Source organism: Lipophrys pholis, assembly GCF_963383615.2.
Source record: "Lipophrys pholis genome assembly, chromosome: 6".
Lineage (NCBI taxonomy): Eukaryota > Metazoa > Chordata > Actinopteri > Blenniiformes > Blenniidae > Lipophrys > Lipophrys pholis.
The window spans coordinates 25,114,078-25,136,159 of record NC_137629.1 but is presented as its reverse complement, the minus strand read 5'-3'; the positions used below and the strand labels follow the sequence as shown (position 1 = coordinate 25,136,159).

General features: G+C 40.3%; 1 protein-coding gene across 1 annotated transcript in view; it reads left to right on the top strand.

The window, feature by feature from the left end:
• spock1 (SPARC (osteonectin), cwcv and kazal like domains proteoglycan 1) overlaps positions 1 to 22,082 on the top strand; it is a 114,330-nt gene that overhangs the window by 48,330 nt on the left and 43,918 nt on the right. The window contains exon 3 of the mRNA XM_080466057.1: positions 12,653 to 12,698. Within this exon, the coding sequence (XP_080322183.1) occupies positions 12,653 to 12,698 (46 nt within the window). The remainder of the gene's footprint in view (positions 1 to 12,652; positions 12,699 to 22,082) is intronic.

Here is a 22,082-nt window from a genome sequence, read left to right as displayed (position 1 = left end):
CAACCAAGTGCTGGAGAGCTGAGACGGTCCTAGGGAACGGTGTATGCGGCTCATCGATATCGACTTTGTTTCTCTCTGCTTTAATTGTTTGTCATTCCTACACTTAATTTCTGTCTGCAGGTTTGTGCAAAGATTGATGTTTGTAAAAGCTTCATAATCACTCTTCTCCTTTGTCCCTTTTTTTAAGTCCCTTCAAACAGTCTTCCTCCTACTTTCTCCTCCCACACTCACTAAAGCTAACTGCTCTTTGTTTTTCTTTCACAATTCATCTTTGTAAGTGATTGATTTTCTCATTCAAAATCCCAAAACTGAGAAAATGGGTGAAGTCCTGGAAGGAAGCCAGTTTGGCGAGGATATTGAAAAGAGGCAGTAATTCTGAGGAGTGAAGATGGCAAGATATTTTGAATAACAGACTGCTCAGTGGAGGTTTTCCCTCATTAACGAGAAAAGAAAGGACAGAATGGAGAGGAAGCAGATTTCTGAAGTCGGCTTTGAGCCACATTGTTGAGTTTCTGGATCTGTGGGGGGGTGCGCTCAGTAGTGGGGTGAAGAAGAAAAAAAGAGAGGAAGAGAGTTGATGAATGAGGGAGACTATAAATACAGAAAGCCGAAGGGAGAAGGGGGGAAGTAAGCAGAAAGGAGAGAAGTTGTTTGTCTCAGTTTAGAGATGTGGGATAGGCTATGAATGCACGTGTTGTCACTGCTCACCCAGATCCTTATGTAACTCTACAGGCTGGACAGAAATCATTGTTCTAATGACGCACCCATGTTTATTTTTAGCTTTAATTGTGTGTGTGAGAGAGAGAGAGAGAGAGAGAGAGAGAGAGAGAGAGAGAGAGAGAGAGAGAGAGAATTAGCACTCCTCCAAAGCAGGTATGCATGTGTTAGTGTGTATGCAGTGGCCTGCTGTTCTTTTCAGCACCACATGTAAAGTCCACTGTTTGTTACTGGTCTGTTGATGTGAATGAGAGGCGTCCTGTCAATCCTGCAGACGGCTGCAGACACAAATAGTGAAGACACTCCAGCCGAGTTTCACTACAAAAAAAGACAACTCTCTTTGTTCTCTGTGTGTTTTCTCTTTCTGTGTCTTACTGCCCACTTGGACTCCTCGTTTGTTTCCGTCTGTTATCTGTGTCCATGTTTTCTCTTCATCATCTCTTTCTGTTGCCATGTCCCATATTTTCTTTGTTCTTTTTTTTCTTTACTGCTATGCCCCTGCAGTTAATTCATTACCCTCAGGAGTTTTGTTTTTAATCTCTTATCTCATGTACGTAAAACCCTTTATCACTCAGTACATGTGTCCTCCCCTCCCTCCTTTCTGCAGTACTGCACTACAGTCAAATCCAGGCTGAATGCATATGGGAGCAGTTAACTTATAAAGGGTTAGGGTAAGTAGCTCAGTTATATTAACAGAACACTGAGCAAAAGCCAAACAAAAAAAAAAAAAAAAAAAAATAGACATTTGAAAAAAAGAGGTGACTTATGGGTTGATATGCGTAAACCCTGACTACTCCTGTGAACGTGGCCAGTACTGAAGATGGATTTGTTAGCGAAACCAACCAAGGTTGTTATTGTTGGGTGGGGGGGGGGGGGGGGGGGGGTGTTCTGCTTTTCTTTTGATACTGCAACACCAAAGAAACATTTTCCTTGTTCACAGTCTGATCACAAAGAGACGAGCATAAAACGTATTTTTTGTTCTGTTTCACCAAACATGAAAAAGTGCTTGGTGAAGTGTGATGTGACGACTTTATGTAACAGACATGTGCGCAGAGGTCTGACAGTGGGACACAATCTGATGTGTCATTTACGTGGACTGCGATAAGAACGTAAACAGGGTTGCACCTCCCCTTCATATCCAGTCATAATCTAAATCAAACAGGGCTGATTTAATCAGAAAGAAATGTTCCCATGATGCAATATTAATCAAATTGGTGTTGAGGCACATTACCTATGGTACATTTAACTGCAGCTACTGTTTCTATGAGGGGCCTTTGTCTGAATGGACCCTTTGTTCGTCGTACTGGATGCTGCTGGAGCCACAAATCACCAGGGAAGCACTGTTTCATGTAATGTCCCTTTTATTTTGTGAATGAAATCGTTTTTGATTGGTGGTTGATTTTCTGGTGCCGTGGTTCTAAACAAGGGAAACAAACATGCCACAACATTTTGCTGAAGGCAGTTAAAAGGCGTCTTCCATCTTTCACATAATGTGTAGTGTAACCAAATTAAATATCTACAAACACGTTTTCAACGCTACTTGTATGCAAAGCTTTAATGGACGTGCACTTGCAATGACACTAAATTAAAAGACACATGGCAAATGTCTACTCAGCCGCACAGGCTGGCGTATCTGGTAAACATAAGGGAGGAAGAGTCTTCAAGCCTTTATTTGTAGACGATGGGTGAGTGGAGCTACACAATTAGATTACACTTATTAGAGTATTTACTATCCAACTCTTCATTGCCTGAGGCGAAGATCCTGTAGTTTTTAACACCCCTGTGTCCAACAAAAATCTAGCTCACAAAGATAAATGTTTGCTGTCAAATTATTTGTTAATGTAAGAATCCTTGTCGCTTTCAAATTATGAGGCACATTGCAATAAAAGAAGTACAGTTTCACATTAATCCTGCGAAGGCAGTTTTTTCTAATGTGTTATTGATAGTGTCAGTCAATGTCTGCATGGAAAGAAAGTCGTGAGCTGACTGGCTCCACGGTTAATCTGAACATGACACTGTTTGTTGGAGGAGCAGCTATGTGCAGCATGACTCACGCCATGACAGCAATGGAGGCGTCAGCATATTAACCTATACTCATCTCTCATAGTCAGTTCAGTGAAAAACCGCATGACCTCACACTACTGTGGGTTTAAGCACTGGTCATAACATTGATGGCACCTAATTCCCTCAAAGTCACTTAGAAAACTACTAATCCAAGCGATTTGTCAAGTGTGTGACAGATAATGAGTTTCCTTATTAAATAGTTCCTGTTATGGCAGCAGCCAGAAAGAGTTCACAAGCCCTATTAATCCTTCTATCTTCATCAGTATAATGGCTTCAGCTGCTCTTGTAAAGGCTATATAAATTACTAATAGAGGTTCATGTGATGTCCTTGGAATGACACATTTTCATGATGTATGTCAGAGGTGACCCGCCTGAGTTCTGAGACTGTATTATGGGGTTAGGTCAAATTATTTCTATTCAAGTTTTTCACGTGTTTTGATACCGTTTTTACATTGAGAATTGGTGGTGTGTTTGTTGAACTCGGCGTGCTTCATTAGGATGTTATTGAAAATGGTACCCGTTCCAGATAACGGACACAATGTCTTCAAACAGTCTCATTTCTTTGATTCCATGAATGTGTGTTGCTTTCCTAAGTTGGTATCTGTAGTCGGTGAGATATTGAAGCATAGCTGATTCTACTGATCGTAGTCGGCGTTCCTCACTTCTGCAGAGGCCCAACAGTACAGTAATCTGATGTGGTATATCTCTGCAATCCACTCTGCTCTGTTGGGCTATCTGCTCACCAAGCTCATATATCAGCTTCACTGGGTGGTGATCAGATCCCGGACCTCTGCTTTTCTATGAGTGGGATGTAGTCAGAGGAGAAGAGCAGAGGCTTAGTGGAGGAGGGGGGAGAAGGGGAATGAGTAACAGACTGTTGGGAAAACGATGAGGGAGGAAAGGAATTCGGCAAAGTTCCAGTGCCATGAATAAATTGCATAAAGCACATAGTAAATTTTTAATGCTGTTTAGTTTTCACTGAGAGGCCAGATTTGCATCCTCATCCCCTGATTATGACATCTTCAGTCAGCACTGCAGGCATGTTTTTGCCTATTTTAATGTTAATTTGAGTATTTGCACAAGCTCACAATTACCCACTTGTGAGTAAAACCACATGCACGCACGGACACACAGGCACATGTTCAGTGAAGGTTATTTCTGCTGAGACGCACTAATCAGACTGAATCCATTTGTGCTTGGCTACCCTGTGAATTGATTCTGTTCCTTCTCTGCCTTTTCATGTCACGCGCTTCCTTCAGAGATCTGCTATCAGAGGGAATCTTAGACCCATCACAGGAGAGGGTGAAGAAAAATACACATGAGCTGACCCTGTGGGGACCCGGGAGATTGAGTGATTGTGAGGTTATCACAGAAATGATAGACTTTTTAAATTGCTCCTCTGTGCAGTAACAACCTGGTTTAAGAGTCCGTAAACCTGAATCGGTGCAACGTTATATGAAAACAATAGATAATTGTGGCTTTAAAATCGGTCCCGCAACAAGTTATGACTGAATGAGTTTAGGTTAAATATCAATGATGATGTAGTATATTTATGCAATATAAATTGTTCACAGATAATATCACATAATTAGTTATGTACCATATAGCCATATAACCTTAACACTACAACAAAACAACAGAGATGAAAGACAAAAAACTGAAAAAAACAGTAAAAAAAAGACAGTAATGACAATGAATAAAGAGCATAAGTCCTCAAGCAAAATGCATTTAATTGCTGAAGGAAAAACCGTAACAACGAAACAATTTGCAAGGTATAGCCATTTATTTCTACCAACTTTTAAAACGGTGTGTTATTGTCATCGTTGTGTGTTCTAAATATTCATTCTTCCACTGTGCAGAACATGTACTTAAAGCTTCTCACAGCATATTATACTGTGTATAAGTGTGTGCGATAAATGAAGGACTTGACTTAACTTGACTTGTCCTCAGTTCAACTTCCTCTTCTGTAAAGGCTCGTGTGAGGATCAGAAGCCTTTATTTTTGATATGGCTCCCAGTAGGCACAGCAGTATCTTACTCTACCTGTGCAGTGGCAGGCTGGGTCTATTAAATGGTGTTGCTGTTCTCTCAGGGGATGCTATTTACCAGTAAGTTTCCCTTCTAGATTCAAACATGGAGGCTGAAATCATAAAACACATTGATACTATGGTCTTATATTGTTTTCATCTGCCTGCAGGAGTCTATGCTTATTTACGCTGAGTGAGAGGGACACAAATCATCATTAAAACAACAAAGACGGGAGCTGGGTGCTGTCCTAAAACTGAAGTATTGCTAAATGACCAAAAACGTCTTAAAACCCGTGATTCATTGAGCATTTCCAATACCTGCGTAGTTACACCGGTGGTTTTTAAAGCCATCGCCATAAAACGTCTGAGAGAATGTGTGAGATTTTTAAATGTACCGTTCACCTCAGAGCCGAGCTCCTACAATGTGTACCACCTGAGAAAATGTCGAGCTCTCCAGAAGCACTTTCTCCACAGCAGCCGATTAACTATGGACATTTTACAAAACGGACACGTTTCCTCCCATTAATTATTGATGATTTTTGCCAGCCACACTTTATAATCGGCACTTAAACTCATTGTTACAAGGTACAGAACCTCTTTGTTTCTCAATAATACAGTAAGGCAGACATGAAGAAATTACAGCAATGTTTCATTAAATAGAAAGATGATACTTTGAATATGAATCTCATGTTTTAGATATACTCACTTTAAGTTTTGTCCTAGGACATTATAAATGAATCAACTGAAATGTAATTAATAATGATACAAATTGTAGATCACATACAATTTACTGGTAAGGAAGTAAAAAAAAAAAACATACAACTACCCCAAGCTGTCCTTCTTGTTTAAACCATTTATCAAGAATACTGCAGTTAGCGGGAGACGTTCATAAGGTGGGATTTTAACAACTGCCCACCTCACTTCAGTCTCCACCGGACTCTCTCCAGCCACCGCTGACTCTTTCTGGCCACCGATCAATATAGGCTAAATGGCTAACTGTGTTTTGTGTGTAAGTTGCTGCCGGCCGGAGTATTCTTTAAACTTGAAAGACACAACTCAGACGTTAATACAACATGAACTCCTGCCCTGTTCATGCAGCTGCGTTCAGGTTGATGTCGGTAAAAGTGGGTGAACGTGTTGATGGCAGATACACACTGGTGTGTGTGTGGGTGTCCACTTCACACAACCTGAAAAGCTTCCTTACAAGCCGGTTCACGTTGAGGGTTACAGTGTCTCGCTGTCATTGTTGGTCTACTCAAACATATTTGCATGAGTAACCCGGGAACCACACCAACGTGCTGGCTGGCTACTTCTCTGTTAAAGCATCAAGTTGCTGCCATTACGATCACAAACTCACAGGGCGCACGTGGGTGAGGAAGGTGTTCATGTGCATTGCTACTTGACCTTTAGTTGCTGATGGGATTCTGAAATTTGGAATGTTGAATGATCTGGTAATGCATAGTGCTGTCTAATATCCTGAAAGTCCAGCTTGATATCAGATCTTCCCAAAAGCAAGCAAATCTTGTATTTCATTGTCAGTCATTTTTCTAAATACCTCACGAGTGTGTCTTTTTTCTAGCAACCACCCAAAGGCTTCTATTTCTCCATCATCATCTGTTTTAACAGTTCAACTGACTCCTCCATCACTCAGGATAATAAAGCACTCTTTAATAAGTTTACGTGTCACTATCGTCTGTATTTTATTAACTGATCTGGACCCGAGGCAAAACTGGAATTGATATGATTGTTCGCAATATTTCTATGCTTTACCAGTTAGAGCTGGATGGAGCACAATGTCACTTTTCCCGTTTGTATTCCTGCAAATCATGATGCATTATCGTAGTCTGGCTTCATATAACCTTCTTTCTCAACTGGCAATAATAATAGGGTCAGAGGTCTCTAATTAGCATATCCAAGATGTGAATTTACAAAGAGAATCTACAAGAAGGTTTTAGGAACTGTATTATAAGGTTTTAATGAGCGAACACGAAAACAAAAGTTTGGGGTAATTGGCTCATGATAGAAACTGTATGGTAGTTTGGCGGTGAGACACAAAATAACAAACATTATTGCAACAGAACTTTGACACTGGAAGTGGCCTTCAAAATGACGCCAAACAATGTAATCATGACAACAAACACGCCATGAAGTATGCATATCTCTGCAGGTTGTTTCCTTGCTTCCCACTGCATAACCTCATTGACATGCTTGCCCCCTTTCTTCCCCCGGGAGCGATGTCTGAACACTGCAGCCTATTCTCACTTGATTGCATAGCTGCAAAACAACAGCTTCTAATGGAACTGCTCACTGCGTCGTGAAGCTGTTTAAACACAGACATGCAGTCAATTAACCATAATTAAAACAGAAGCACTGCTAAATAAATGGCATCATGTACAGTTTCATAATAAAGGAATCCCATTTTCACTGACAGCTGTTGTGTTCCATTTTAAATAGATTTTTAATTGAATCCCAGAAAAAAGAAAAAGACTTAATTAGACTGTAGATTTTTTTATTTATTTTTTTTTTCATTCTTTGCTTGGCAACAAGGTTTTTGCAGAGGGTTACCAGCTTTAAACAGACACAGCAGCCAGACTTCGCTTTGACACCCGCAACGGGAAAGTTTCAGCACCACCTCCATCAAAGCCAATATGATAATAACGACACAGTTTTATCTCCTTGTAATCACTTTAAAGAGTTTGAATGTCACTGGGGCAGTGTTGCAGTGAACTAAACAGCCAGTTAATGCCTCTGAGATGAGCATACTAAAATATTAATGGGGGGTCTTGGGCAGAGAAAGGTCATCCTTGTGACTTAGGTTGAATAATAAGAGGGCTACTAGCAACACGGTGAACCCTAAGTAACACAAGCTGGTAAAAAGCTGTTTCTCTCCAACAGAAACACCTCAGCTGCAGTCCGGTGCTGCATACAGGAAGTGCTGTTATCTGATGAGAACAGATGACACTCTTTTGCTTGTACACACAACATGTTTGTGGCTGCAGGTCAAAATTAACTCAGCAGAAAATACCAACAAGATACAAATCGTCCAGATGGTTCGGAAATCAACAAGGCAGCAAAATGATTAACCCTCTCGGGTCCGCCTCAGATCCAGGAAGTTCTGCCTCGAGAACGCTGCAGTCTGACATTATCAGGTGATATCCAAAGGAAGAAAACATTGCAGCTCGAGTCGGAGTCGGAAGAGGAATATCTTCGACTCAAATGCAGTTTAGATGGAGCTTGATATTATAAATCACAATATAAGCCCTTGGAGAGTTGGTAAGAGACCTCCGCAGAGGCAGACAACAGTAAAAAGCAGGACAAAAAAGAAGATGTTTGAAGTTTTCCGTGAACTTATACAACCTACAGATACTGATCCGTCGACTCTTTTAGTCCTCGGGGGAAACAGGGCATCAACAAACAAACGCCTCTCAAAAATATCAGAAATTATCACTTTCTTCAGTTCTACAAGAAATATCTATCCATCTCTCCATCTCTCCATCTCTCCATCTATCTATCTATCTATCTATCTATCTATCTATCTATCTATCTATCTATCTATCTATCTATCTATCTATAAATTTTCTCATCTTTTCAAGATTATTACTCAAAGCACAGCAGATTGATAGAAAATGACAAAACAAGGAGGTAAAAGAAACACAGGCTCTCGAAGCAGTGTTGACTGTAGTGGTTGAGTGAAGATCAGTGTACGTGAAATGTAATAGCCCAATAATAAAAGAGCTGACACTGCAGAAAATGTGGGCTTCAGCACTGTGTATGGTGAGAACAAAGACAACACCCCCTCCGGTAAACCAGTTGCTTATTATCACCAGAGATCAGGGGTTTATTCCAGAAAGAAGGTTATGTGAAAACTCAGAGTATGTTAACCCTGAAATGAAAGAAACTCTGAGTTTTCCGTTCCAGAAGGAGAGCTAAGCTAAACCCAGTGTCATGACTGTTTCAGCTGTGACATGACCATGATTTCAGATGGATATTGTGCATCTCTGATTGAGAAAAAATAAAACAATAGATAACTTAATCTGCATTTATCATCGAAAAGACGTAGGAAGACGACAAAATCTAAGGTTATTCTTATCATGATTCTCATTTCAAACATAGGAAAAAAGATACTTCAGTACTATACAAAGGTTAAAGTATCATATACAGTATTAATAATTTTTTTTTTTAAAATAACCATTCAGAAAATTATCGAACAAGGTACAGTAAACAACAGTTCTTCCCGTCTCTCTTTACATCCACATTAGTGACATAATTTCTTTATTTTCCTGTTTTTCTTTTTTTCCGTCAAGCCGCAAAACAATGTATTGCAAAATGCAGAAAAGTTTATTAAAAATTGCGTCCAAGAATTGTATGACAGAATGTGGCAGATAATTACAAACTCTGGCGCTATTACATAATGAGGTGAACATTTATTGCATTATTAGATATTGCACCATTATTACATCATGCGGCGCCACACACCTACTTGAGCACAACTTTTTCCCCTTTTTGTCTTTCTTTTCTTTTATTCCTTTACGCTGCTGCTTTCCCTCAATGTGTTCCAAATTACATGCCACATCAAATGAAGCTATCACACAAGGTGGCGTGCGTGCGTGCGTGCGTGCGTGCGTGCAGACTAGTTTTAAACTACCTTCAAATTCCTATTTAATGAATCGGTAGAATCGGGCTCAGTATTCAGAATGATGAACACATGGCTGTAATAGATCTCAGAGACGGCAGCATACTGTGCCATTATCACTGACCTTTCTTTCTTTCTCTCCTCTTTTTCTTCTCTTTGTCCCCCTGCAATCATTTTAAGGAAGTAGAGGTAAGTACAGACATTGCTTTTTGTGACTTGATAATACCATTTTGGTACAAGCCCCAGATATTGTAACGTTTGTGTAGCATCTGATTAGAGCTGGTGAGGTGTTGTTGATTTAAATGCTCAGCAGGTTTGGAGGCTGGTCCGGAGAAACATGCCTTCAGGCGTAATGTGGTTTCATAAGGTTCATATTCAAAAGCTAATTTGTTTTTTTGGTTGTTTTTTTCTCCCACATAACAAGTTTCAGAAGTATTACCAATCTGCTCATGCAAAACCTTTAGTAAGACTAACCTCGTGTGTGTGTGTGTGTGTGTGTGTGTGTGTGTGTGTGTGTGTGTGTGTGTGTGTGTGTGTGTGTGTGTGTGTGTGTGTGTGTGTGTGTGTGTGTGTGTGTGTGTGTGTGTGTGTGTGTGTGTGTGTGTGTGTGTGTGTGTGTGTGTGTGTCTGTGTGTCTGTGTGTGTGTGTGTTCTGAGGAGTTTGCCAGATTGACGGCGTTGATGTCAGTCACACTGATGGAAAAGGAAATCTTTTAACCCCCTCCGAATTCTTATATAACCTGGTCAAAAAGTGTACAGACACCCAAGCTCCAATTCTCCCACAGTTTTGGAGCCTCTCTGTCAGAGCTGTTCCCACTCGGTCGCAGGAGAGTTAGTGAGCTTGCTGGTTGCAGATGGCGCTTGATGAGACCTGCCTGGGTTGAGGTTAAGTTTGAGAAACTCTATCATATCAAATTTGGAAGAAAAAAACTTTTTCATTGACCATTTATTGGAAATGCTGACATTCTTATTATGTTATGTGGTTTCTCTTTTACCCAGTAGCACAATAAAAAAAAAATATACTGCATCACCTTGAAAGTGAAAGAATATAGTGTCTATTTATATTGTACATTTTCTTATTCTACTAAACCTTTCAAGTGAAGTCAAAGTCTTTATTTGTCTTCTTTGAGTTTATTATAATTTGGATTTGCTGAGCTTCAATTTATTCAGTGTAATGCAGGAGACGTCGGTCTCTCTGTACGGACAGAGCTGTCAGTATACTACATGTGTGCTTTAACTAAAAATTGGCAGGACTTTGTGGCTATAAAGCAGGGTTTTAAAATGGAGTCAGAGCAGGAGAGATGGACATAAAATACACGAGAGAAAAAAAGAAGTGAGGACATGAGTTAAGTAGGGGCCTAGGGGAAAAGCTAATTAGGTTTTATCTCGTCATTTGAAACTTTTCTGTTGGCTCAACTTTTGGCAGATGTCATTTATAGACCGTGGCTTGGATGAGTGGGTCAGCTGTCCATTTTCTCCAGACTGTTCCAGGACTACCTAATTTAGCCTTCCCCTCTCTTTCACTCTCTCTTGCTCGTCCCTTTCTCTCCTCTGTCTTTTATTCAATCATGAAGGATATTAAGGTCCTTCCCTCGGACACAGCAGGTTTGCTCTGCTTGGTTCACGCAGTGTCACTGACACAGACTCGCTCCCTGCTGACACACATATGCTTCACTCTGGATTATACAATAGCTATAGACAACACAACTCTGGGTGTGTGTGTGTGAGTGTGTGCTTCTGTCTGTCTGCATCTCTTTTCCATTCTGATGTGACAGGTAGAGTTGGGGTCAGACATAATCTTACTGAGGGTCACTTACAACACTGGTCAGCCATAACATTATGACAACCGACAGGCGACGGGAATAATACTGATTATCTCTTTATTTTGACACCTGCTCGTGGGTTGGATATACAGCATTACGCAGGAGGTCATAACGTCTAATTGATGTACGTTATCACAGGCACTATTTGCATTTGTGCCGTAATTGTAGCCCCGTTTATTCCTCCTTGGCGTTGGTCACCTCAAAATTTGTGTTTGTTAGCACACAGTGAGGATTTCACGATGGTTATTAACAGGAAAATACAGTTATAGGGAGATATAATGTTTTAATGTCTTGTTCAGTAACTCTTAAGTCCTCCTTTGGGCGCCTTTTAGTGGAGGCAAGGTTGTAAAAACACCTGCAAATATTGTAAATTATTAAAACAGAACATTCTTATAGGTATTTACACTTTAATACAATATGATGGAAAATGTTTTATGAAATCTTAAATTGTATTACCGAGAACTCTAAATTTGGTACAGGATTATAGCAGCTATATCTTGCACATATAACAAATTGTAATGAAACACATGAATATAGTGTTAATCTATTCTGCTGATTTTCAACGTGCTTTTTAAAAAAGAAAAAAGAAAGAAAGAAAGAAAATAGCAGTTAAAGCTCCTCTGCTTTCGCCTACGTTTGACCGTCTCCTCTACTTAAACGTGCAGCAGCATTTAAGCCGCGACCCCTCTCACAACGAGGGTTTTTTAATTGCTCTACACAGAAGAAGATTTCTCTAAGTGGCAGAGGATCAGCTCCAAATGAAGCCACTGAATCAAAGAGTATTAAGCTTAACAAATCCAAATCTCTTCTCAGCTGAGCCCGGCTGTGAGATTCCAGTTACTTTAGTTGATGAGGCTTTTTCTGCGAAAGTAAACTGTTTAAAAAAAAAATAAAAAAAATGGGTTGGAAAAAAAATGAAGCGATATGGATTTTATTATTTGGTAGCTCATTTGGTTGGTGGTCAAGTCGTTTGCGGCGTGTCAAAATGGTTTATCTACTCTTTTAAACAAGCTTCTCCTGTTTAATTAAATGAGCAGTATAATTTTATCTTTGCATGATTAGTTAGTTTTATACTCTACGTGGTCGAAGGCTTTTCTGGGCGGGAGGTAAAGTGCTCTGTTTTCAGGGGGCATACAGTACAACAGCATTGGAAATGAAGTCTCCTAAAGCAGTGCAGGAATTTCAATATATATAAACGACTCACCTGACATCGACTGTGACACATGCCACTGCACTCAGTGTCTCCTCACTTCTCATTGCAGTCACAGGATTTCTCAGTGGTTCGGTTTAGTGTCTGGGCTGTTCGCTGCCTCGTCTACAAAATAATTCAGTGGTATTCCCCACTTGGTTATTTTTTTTCATCACCAAGATTCTTGTGTTTCCACGCAGGATGACTACTTCAAAAGCTGGGCTCCGGCCAAGTCTCTCGACCAAGGTGAGTTCTGCTGTTTGTGTGTATAATATTGATAACGTTTTAAACTGCGTGCGAGGCTGACTGTGAGTAGTTGGACGTATACCGAGTCTTGTTCCTGTGTGCAGATGAACTGTCTGTCGATGTAGCTAAAGATATCAGGCCGGCTTGACAACGCTAAACAGAGTTTTATCGAATGTTGCCGATTTATATATATAAAAAAAAAAAAAAACTTCTACTCCCTGAAAGAAGAATGTCTTATCATACCGTGGGCTCCTTCATACTGACAGTTTGGATTATTCAAACACAGAATCCCCTCGTCAAGTCAAAAGGGCAATTATCTCACAACAAAAACCTGCTCTGGCCTTCATTAGCACAGTTTTACACAGTTTCTTTACATCTATTGTTCCTTTCAAGTTGTTTTTGGATACCAAAACAACATCTGCTTACAACTCGAAACATCTTCATTAGATTTGCCGAGAGCATTTGCCTCGTTGACTTCGACTGGAAGGAGCCTTTAACCCCCATTACCTTTTAATACAGTCGGTGAAAGACATCAGTCTGTTGTTAATTTTTTAATGAAATACAATGGGGTTGTGTGTGATTTCTTCAAAAAAAAATCTTCTTTTGGTTTCATATGAATCTTCACTGAAACATCAATTATCACAAACATGAAACCCTTAAAATCAACACTCTCTGATTTCTCCACAGTAATCAACGTTTTCCAGTGAACCGCAACTCATTGCATGAACCCCAGACAATAAACTAACATACAGAAAGTCTTTTTTTTTTTTTTTTTTTATAAATAAGTACTGCCTTGATAAACAGAATTTCATCAGATGAACGGTACAGTTTTGTAGGAAGTAAACTAAAGAGAAGCGTTAGGTTCTCATCGTTCTATTGCCTTTGTGTTAACATGAGCTTTAGTGTCTGGAACTGCTTGCTTACTTTATATTACATTTTTCACTGTGTGTTTAATTGTTTTATAGGGAATACATTAGAAGCGATCCAAATGAACTTTAGTTGTGCTGTTCAGTGAGCTGCTGCCAAAATCCAATCGTGACTGTGGATGTGCTTTGTGTGTGTATATGAGTGTTTGCCCTTACACATACACATGTTGTACTTTTTTGGGGACTTATCTTTCTTCTGTGTACAACAAATAAGTCCCCATGAAGTCAAGTCAAGCTGAATTTGAATAATCGATCAGGGTCGGGTGAGGTGAAGATTTCCTCATCGGTGAAATCTTGTGAAATGTGCATTTGTGTGCGAGTCGGGGCCAAATGCTGCTACTTGCTGTCTGAATGTGCTGCTTATGGATTTACGATGGCAATAATGCCAAGTCCACTTAATCAATCACACTCAAGTGTGTAATGCTCTTAGACCCTCAGTAACTCTTGACTAAACTCAATTATTGCAAACACCAGCTCACTCTCACGCACACACTCTGTCTGATTCTCTCTCTCTCTCCTTCTCTCTCTCTCTCCCTCTCTTACACACACACACACACACACACACACACACACACACACACACACACACACACACACACACACACACACACTTGTATTGGGGGGGGTTAATTGGACTTGAGTTTTCTGAACTGCACCCTGGATGTTAGTTCTTCCTGCCTCTCAGTTTGTGCTGTTTCGTGCGGGTGGGATTTTGCATATCTAGCACAGTAACTGTAACTCTTCGGGGAGAGACTTGCGGAGCAGGTTTATCTGGGCCAGCTCCTCGTGGATACTGAGCCTAATGAGAACAGCCTCGCTTCAATGCATCAGATTTTGGAGTTAGGCTCTGGTTTCTGTGAGATGGCTGAAAACAAAAGGTATGCAAAGATTCATAAAGTTAACCAGGTTGTAAATATGTGAGACGGTTTGGATGAATTCCACTGTGTCAGAACCTTGGAGGGGGATGACGGTTTAATTTAGATGCTAAATTAATTTTTCATATCAGTCAGTTGACACAATCTTTATATCCTGGACAGCCAGTTCAAATGTTTCCAAAGACAATGCACCATAGGATCCAACTGCACCTACCAAGAAGGTATTGTTAATGATGCCCTCTACTGGCAGTGGTAATTCAAAACGATTCAATGTATGGAAAGGGGAGAAGCAGTATGAAAATGGTTTGTCTAAGGTGGTAGGGGTAGGGAGGGAGGGCAGTAGGGAGGTATCTGGTGTGGTAAAAGTTACTCTTAAGAGCAGGTTTTTAACCTCACAGTGTGGTGTGTGAGAGTTGATTGAAAGTTTTCACCTATATAGAAAGGTGTACAATAACGGAACAAAGCCAATTACGGTCTGTATTAAAAAACCTGTTTAGCAGGGTTATTCTTTAATGTAAAGTACCTGTATTCACAATGGTCAGCAATCCAATTTATATCTAAGCAAAGATGTTCATTCCTCATCATGTCAGTATGTGTTCTATTGATCAAGTACTAACTTTATTGGTACAACATTTACAGGTGCTTTTCAAATAAATATATAACAATAGAAAGGTTTTTTTAAGCAATACAACTTCAATAAAATATGTATTGTAACACAAAATTAAATATTCCCAACCTTTTTAGGTTTATTCTTTATCAGTCTGAATGCCGAGTCATGAAAACCAGCAGTCTCTTTCTATGTCTTTAGTCCAGGCTTGCGAGACTTCGTGTCTAGAGTTTGCATGTTATCCCTTTACATTCATAAGCTTTGAGCAGGTATCACAGTTTCAGGTTATCCAGTGTCTCTGAATTGCTTGTAGTTGTGAATTTCAGTGTTTGACTGTCTCTCTGTGTTTCTCCTGTGACGCACCACCTTACCTTTGCACATAAGCAGTTGGGATTGCCCTGAGCCAGCCTCCACCGTATGGACGGATACATGGAAGTCATGAAAATCCAAAATACAGTCTCTTGGAGCATATTTCATAACACCGTATGGGTTGATTTTTTTAATTTTTCAACTGAAGACCAACAATGTCGCAGTGACGATACGTACTCGTTCATATGTGTCTGAGAGGCTCCAACAGAACATTACAGCTCAGGCGGGTTGACCTGTTTGAACAGGTGCATTTGGCCACGCATCGAGGGAGTAAGCAGCACCACTTTTTTATTCCAGGCAATCTTTCATTGAACTAGGCCAAAGACCGAGATCACTGACAACAAGCAACATTCACAAACTTACAAGATACATACTCGTTCAATTCGCTACTGTCACTTTTTATTTGCAATATTTTCAGTGCTGCTGATGGCACCTCGAGCCTTGTTTTCATCTTCCCAGGCAGTTTATTGAGTCACATCTCCACTAACAAGTTCAACAGGGGAATAAGCATCATAAATAAGTTGCGTGACTGCTTTTGTTTTAGGCCTATTCTCAGATATATTACCTCATTTTGAGGTCTTAATAATTACTTTGCTGTGTGCACTTGTATCATAACAGATGACGCCACTCAACTGAGTGACAGAAATAAAACTCAAAGTAGAAATAAACTATTGTTCCATTTTAATGGTGATAAGGGACAGTACAGTATTTAAAGCTTCACTGGAGAGCCCATTTAATATATTGTTCATGGCTTTCAGCATTTTATTGCAATTTATTTTAAACTGGTACTAAAAACGCTACTTACGCAGACATTTGTTCTGCCTCAGAAGACCCTAAAGTCACTCTGTACTCTCCATGTGTCATTCCAAGTTTTGACAGGACGTTGGCGAGAATGTGACATCTGTGCATTTATGCGAGTGGTAAATTTGACTAGTCAAAGCATGGATCAACTCTGAGCCAATTAAATACAGATCACGTAAACCTTTTCCCTCTCAACCGTCTGTTTGCTTTGTCAGCTCTGCTGCAGCGCTGCATCTCAGCTGCACCATGACAGCTCCCCTGCTGCAGAGCTCAAAGTGCTCCACTCCTGCCATTATCACAATGCACTCTGCAGTTCCTCCCACACAAAAAGCACAGCTGGGAGCAATGGGCAGCAAGACAATCAGGCAGCTAATAAGTAATAGAAATCAATCCGACAATCCAGTTTTCTAATGGGAACATTTGTTATTATGGTGTGTCTGCATTGCTTCTTTGTTTAATCCCGTTGGCCTCCAGCAGGCACTCCTGATAGCTTCAACTTTTTAGCCCAATGATGGGATTTTAAATGAAAGTTATCCAATTCAAAGTGAAACGTGATTTAGAATTATTTCATGTCCATGAATCCATCCATCCATCTTCTGTACTGCTTAATTAAGACAATCCTAGTTGCCTATGGGCAGAAACCCTGTTACACTATAAACGCCACCAGTTCATCGGAGAGACCAATTATTATACGCTAGAGTCATCAGTTTGGACCAAGTGAATGTTTTTGGACATTGAGAGGAAAGTATCTGGTGAAAACCCACACGTGCAGGTAGAGTATGCCAGCTCCACACAGAAATGCCCCCACAGGCACGCTATTCATCTCTGACTCGGAAGGTTGTAGGTTTGATTCCCAAATCTCCCCCTGTCCAGTTGTCCATACATTCAACCCCAGTGGACGGATTGAGCACCTTGCATGGCAGCGGTCACTGTGGATGTAAATTTGTCTATAATTGAGTGAACGTGAAGAACGATGCAAAGCACTGTGGGGGTTGCTGAAGCAGTGTAAAAGTGCTGAATAAGTGATCCACATTGTTTCACAATAGCAATTCAATCCTCGTTCACGCTGCAGGGAAATGCGACCCAATTCAGATTTTTTTACTCACAAGTGGCCCATATCGTTTTACGTTGTTTTGGGCTGGAAACAGTGAGCCACATCTGGCAACCCAGGCGCTGACCAGCGTGCCATGCGTGTTCGACGTGACTTCATGTCGTCTTCTGCACTCTGGGGCCTGAAAATATCCTTTCCGATCACGTTCACACAGCAGGTCGTGTTTGAAATGATCACACATACAAAATATCAGATCCCAGCAAAAAAATTGGAATTGAATATCGCCTAATGATTTTAGATGAGGTGTAGGCAGAATGAGAGGAACTAATACGCTGAATTGTGCATCGTGTTTAATCTTACATAATCTGACACCTGTGATCAAATTCAAAATGAGAGTGAAATGACCAATTTGACCACAATGCGGTATTTGGAGTCCATACGGCCAAAAAAAAAGAGTGTCATCAATCACCACCTGCTGATTTGAGTTTGACTAATGAATTGCAGGTCGCCCTTGCAGACTAATCAGCTGCAGGAAGGTTGATGCAGGAAAACCCAGTCCCCTGATGAATCACTCTGCGATTAATCCTCACCTTGGTAGCATCTAATGAATGAAATCTGTGGCATCACAAAATGGCTTGTTGGTGATGCTGACGGATCCAATCCCCCACCTGTAAATTTGTTTTCCAGTCTCCTTTTGGCTTCATGAAGTCCACCTCTTGATTGGTAGGCTTTAGTGGAGATGCATGTGTATATGACTCCAAAAACATACTACCACTTTCAGAATACTTCAACATTGGGTTAGAGTTCTGAAGTCTGATAAAGTTGTTGATGTCGTGCAGTTGTGAAGTTTGTGAGTCTGGGACAATTGCAGAGAAACAAATCCCTACTTTTGATTAATTATATGGTGTCTCTTGTTTCTCAATAGCGACGATATAAATTCCCCAGCTGGAGTTGTGCTAATATTCATGAATGACGGTCACTGAATATTCAATAGTGCTGGAGTTTCAGTTTTCTATATGAGCAATGTAAAACATACAAATTGTTTTGACTCATTTTAACTTTTACATTTAAATATTAGGAAAAACATTGCTACTCACAGTTAATCTAGCAGGTTAAAAGCCTGATACATTTTCATCCCGCTTGATGCTCCCTGAGTTTCCACTGAGCCTCTGCACTCGGTGAACTCCAGGATGTTATCCAGCCGCTGACACTCCTCACTGGAACACCTGCAGAGAAAAACAGGCTTTAAATCTTACATGTTTTCATCAAGAGCGGTGCTACCGAACATGCACACTGCCATAAAAGCCCATTCTTGACAATAACTCATCCAACACTGTAATTTGTCCTCCGTTTCTGTCTTCCAGCATGTTTTGCATTTCAACTGGCAACCATCAGAAGTCTGCAGAGCAAAAGGCATTTTTGCCCGTATATTTTCCGTTTTCTGCTGCTGGGTTACAGTTAGGGATAGGACAACAATTTTTGAGGTCAGGGTTGAGGTCACATGACCACCAGAGAGAGGGTCAGACCATGGCTTTCTGAATAAAAGCCCACAATATGACGGGGCCATAACTTCTGCTTTTGTCGGATACAGGGAGGATTTAGCCCCATGGCATTTGAGACAAAGGAAAAAGGCAATTACAGCATAGCCATACTATGGGAATACATTGAAAATCCCAACAATTCCACATGAGTAGACACAGGCAACATTTTAGAGGATGCACTACTTGACATGCAAGGGTGGCATATGAATGCATGGGGACTAGTGAATGAGAAGTTCAGTTCATTGGAGGAGCTCTCCTGGCTGACGTACCGCAGCTTAATGGTCCCTGTTGACTTAAACCAAATGACTGAACCAAACTTTGATAAACAGAGCTGAATGAACAAACCCAACTGTAAGAGGACACACAAATACAGGAAGAACGCGAACAAGCAAGACGATTGATGCTGGGATAGCAGTGGAGGGATGCAGTGGAGGGATGGACCACCACAAAACAGAAAACCTCTGACAATCAAGGAAACAGAGCAGGAAGCAGACATTGTTTTGTGCTTGTCTGTCATGGTTGGTTTGTGTACCGAATTTGTCTTGGTTGTTTAGTCTCTGATGCCAAATGATGTCTGTTCTGTGTGGTGAAGTCATTTCACCACCATAGCAAGACCAAATCTACCATTTTGTTGTTTTGGTTTGTTCTTTTCAGTTAGTATAGTGTTGTTAACTTGTCAATTTGTGACATTAACTTCATATCCGGCCATTGTTTGTGGTTAATAGAAAACCTTAAAAAAAGATTCTAGATTGTGCTTTGTCAGTAAACATCCTCTTGAATAATATTCCTGTTGTTTTTTTGACGGATGGTAATTTATTAAACCAAAGTAATATTTTGCACTTCTCCCCCCAAACATATGACTATATTTATACCCTGAGATCTGATTCACCCTGATTGTTTGTTTTCTGAACCAAACAATATTTTATTTATTTATTTTTATTTTAAGATTGTCACTTCAGTTTCACTCCATCATATTTTCAGACCATGTTTCTTTCAACTTACAACTGGCTTGTCTCCTTATATTTTGTGGACAGTCTTCTATTATATCTGACATATTGAGTTCATCAGATCACATAATGATGCACGATGGGTGACTGTGAATCAACACACCACAGTCACATTATCACACACATGTTCACTCTGAAAGCTTGTGAAACTCCATTGCTGCCTCTTTCATATTTGATTGATATTTTCAGATGTTTGGTTATTACTATTACACTTCCCATGTGGAACAGTAGTTATGCCGTCACTCGCTCTACTTTCACCCTGTGGGTAACGTTGAAAGCACCAACCTGCTGTGTCTGCCTGTTACACTTACATGTATTCTTATGATCTTTCTGGTCATATTCTAGTGTAAAATGTCATGCCGCAACTCGGTTATTATTTTTTCTATATGTTGGGCACTGCACATTGCAACTTCTTAACAACCACCAATGGTGTCTCTGGTGAGCTTTAGTCAGAATTTTAGCTTGTCAGGTTCCTCTATGAAATAATTTCTATTATGCATTCAATTTAGGAACAACTTAATAAATCATATGTTCGATATTGGAAGATCCCTGATGTCGGAAACTTCTTTGAAGCTTACTTTCAGACGAAATGAAAAATGAAAACCCTAATTTGCATTACAAACACTGTTCATTTGGACACAATGCACTGAGCGTGATATTAAAAGCTGAGAAATCGGTGATTAAACAAGTCTGCTGGAAAAAAAAAAATCCAGCTGGGTTATTTGTAGAAATCCCATGTAGCGCTTTTATGTCTCCACCCTTCGTGTCTACCACCATGCGTATGCACAGATTGGAAAATCCTTAGCAGGGTGACATGAACTTGTTTCCATGGCGACAGTTCATTGACCTGTCTGTTTACCAGTCACGCATGGTTAACCTGCTAGGCCTCTGTACATGTTGTGCTCTATGTTGAATTCTGCAGCTCTCAAAGGAGGTGAGGGTTGTGTGGGTGACACTGGCCTGGGTCCCAGGCAGCCCAGCTCGCCCCGTGGGTGGATTGCACTGACATCTGCTGCACTCGCGTCAGGGCTTTATGCTTTCAAAGTGTGCCAAAACTGCCCAAAACTGCCTCGGTACCATTTAAGGGAGAGGTTGTGAAATCTGAAGCTAATGTTCTCAACCCCACAGAAAGCAACCTGACTAAAACCGTTTTCAACTCAGAATTCTCCTAAGAGCGTCTTGTGCCACTCAACACTAAGGAAATTGGAAATGTATGTCTTCTAAACATGTCTTCTCAAATAAACTAAGTAAATTATTAATTTTACAATATGTTTACATTTGTTCTCGTTTCTGACCAGCAGTCCAAAACGTACGGGAGATTGTTATGATAATATGATAATATGATAATAATGCAACCCACGAAAAAAGAAGTAAGGCAAATCTGGATGAGCATTGCTGGTTAAAAATGACAGTTATAGAGAAATGAAGAGTATTTATGAAACTCAATTTGAAATGCAAGGCAATTCAAATTGCCCTGCCATGAAATTAAATGCATTGTAAAAAAAACAAAACATATAACCTGATGTTGTGTCTATCACAACAAAGCAGAGTGAAACAAACACATAAGAATCGTGTCTTTTCTTTTCACACATGCACTCTTTACACACTGCATTCAATGGTCACCCACCCAAAAGTGACTTCAGCAATCTGCAGCTGGAGTAGCAGCCATGCACTCATTACAATGTCAACCACATACTGACAACTGCTTTTACAATCACAAGATGGAAGAAATAACTACGGAAATAACTACGGACGAGACAATCTCATCCACTTACTGTAGATAGAGCAGCTCAGGTTTGTTTGTGACTGTAACCACGATCACCTGAACAGCTTTTCTTTAATCGTGCAACCATCATCTACACTGAAAGTGCACCCAATGATGCAACTTGGAACGCCATAAGAATACACACAATTGTTATAAATATCCAGTACCTATATTACACATTGCATTGCAGAAACTTAGTTTGTGTTCCTAGTGACATGAGTGTGCAAACATATTTATGTCCTCATGACAGTGATGGACATAATCTCAGATTATGTCTGACCTGAACCTGACCTGAACCTGACCCAGCCTGTCACCATCATCCATCTGATGCTTTATCTGACAGTCCATTCTGACAGTGGCGTCACCTCGGACAGGTTGCCAGTCAAATGGTTATATTCACATCCAGAGTTTAACCTCAAACACGTGTTTTTGAACTGTGGGA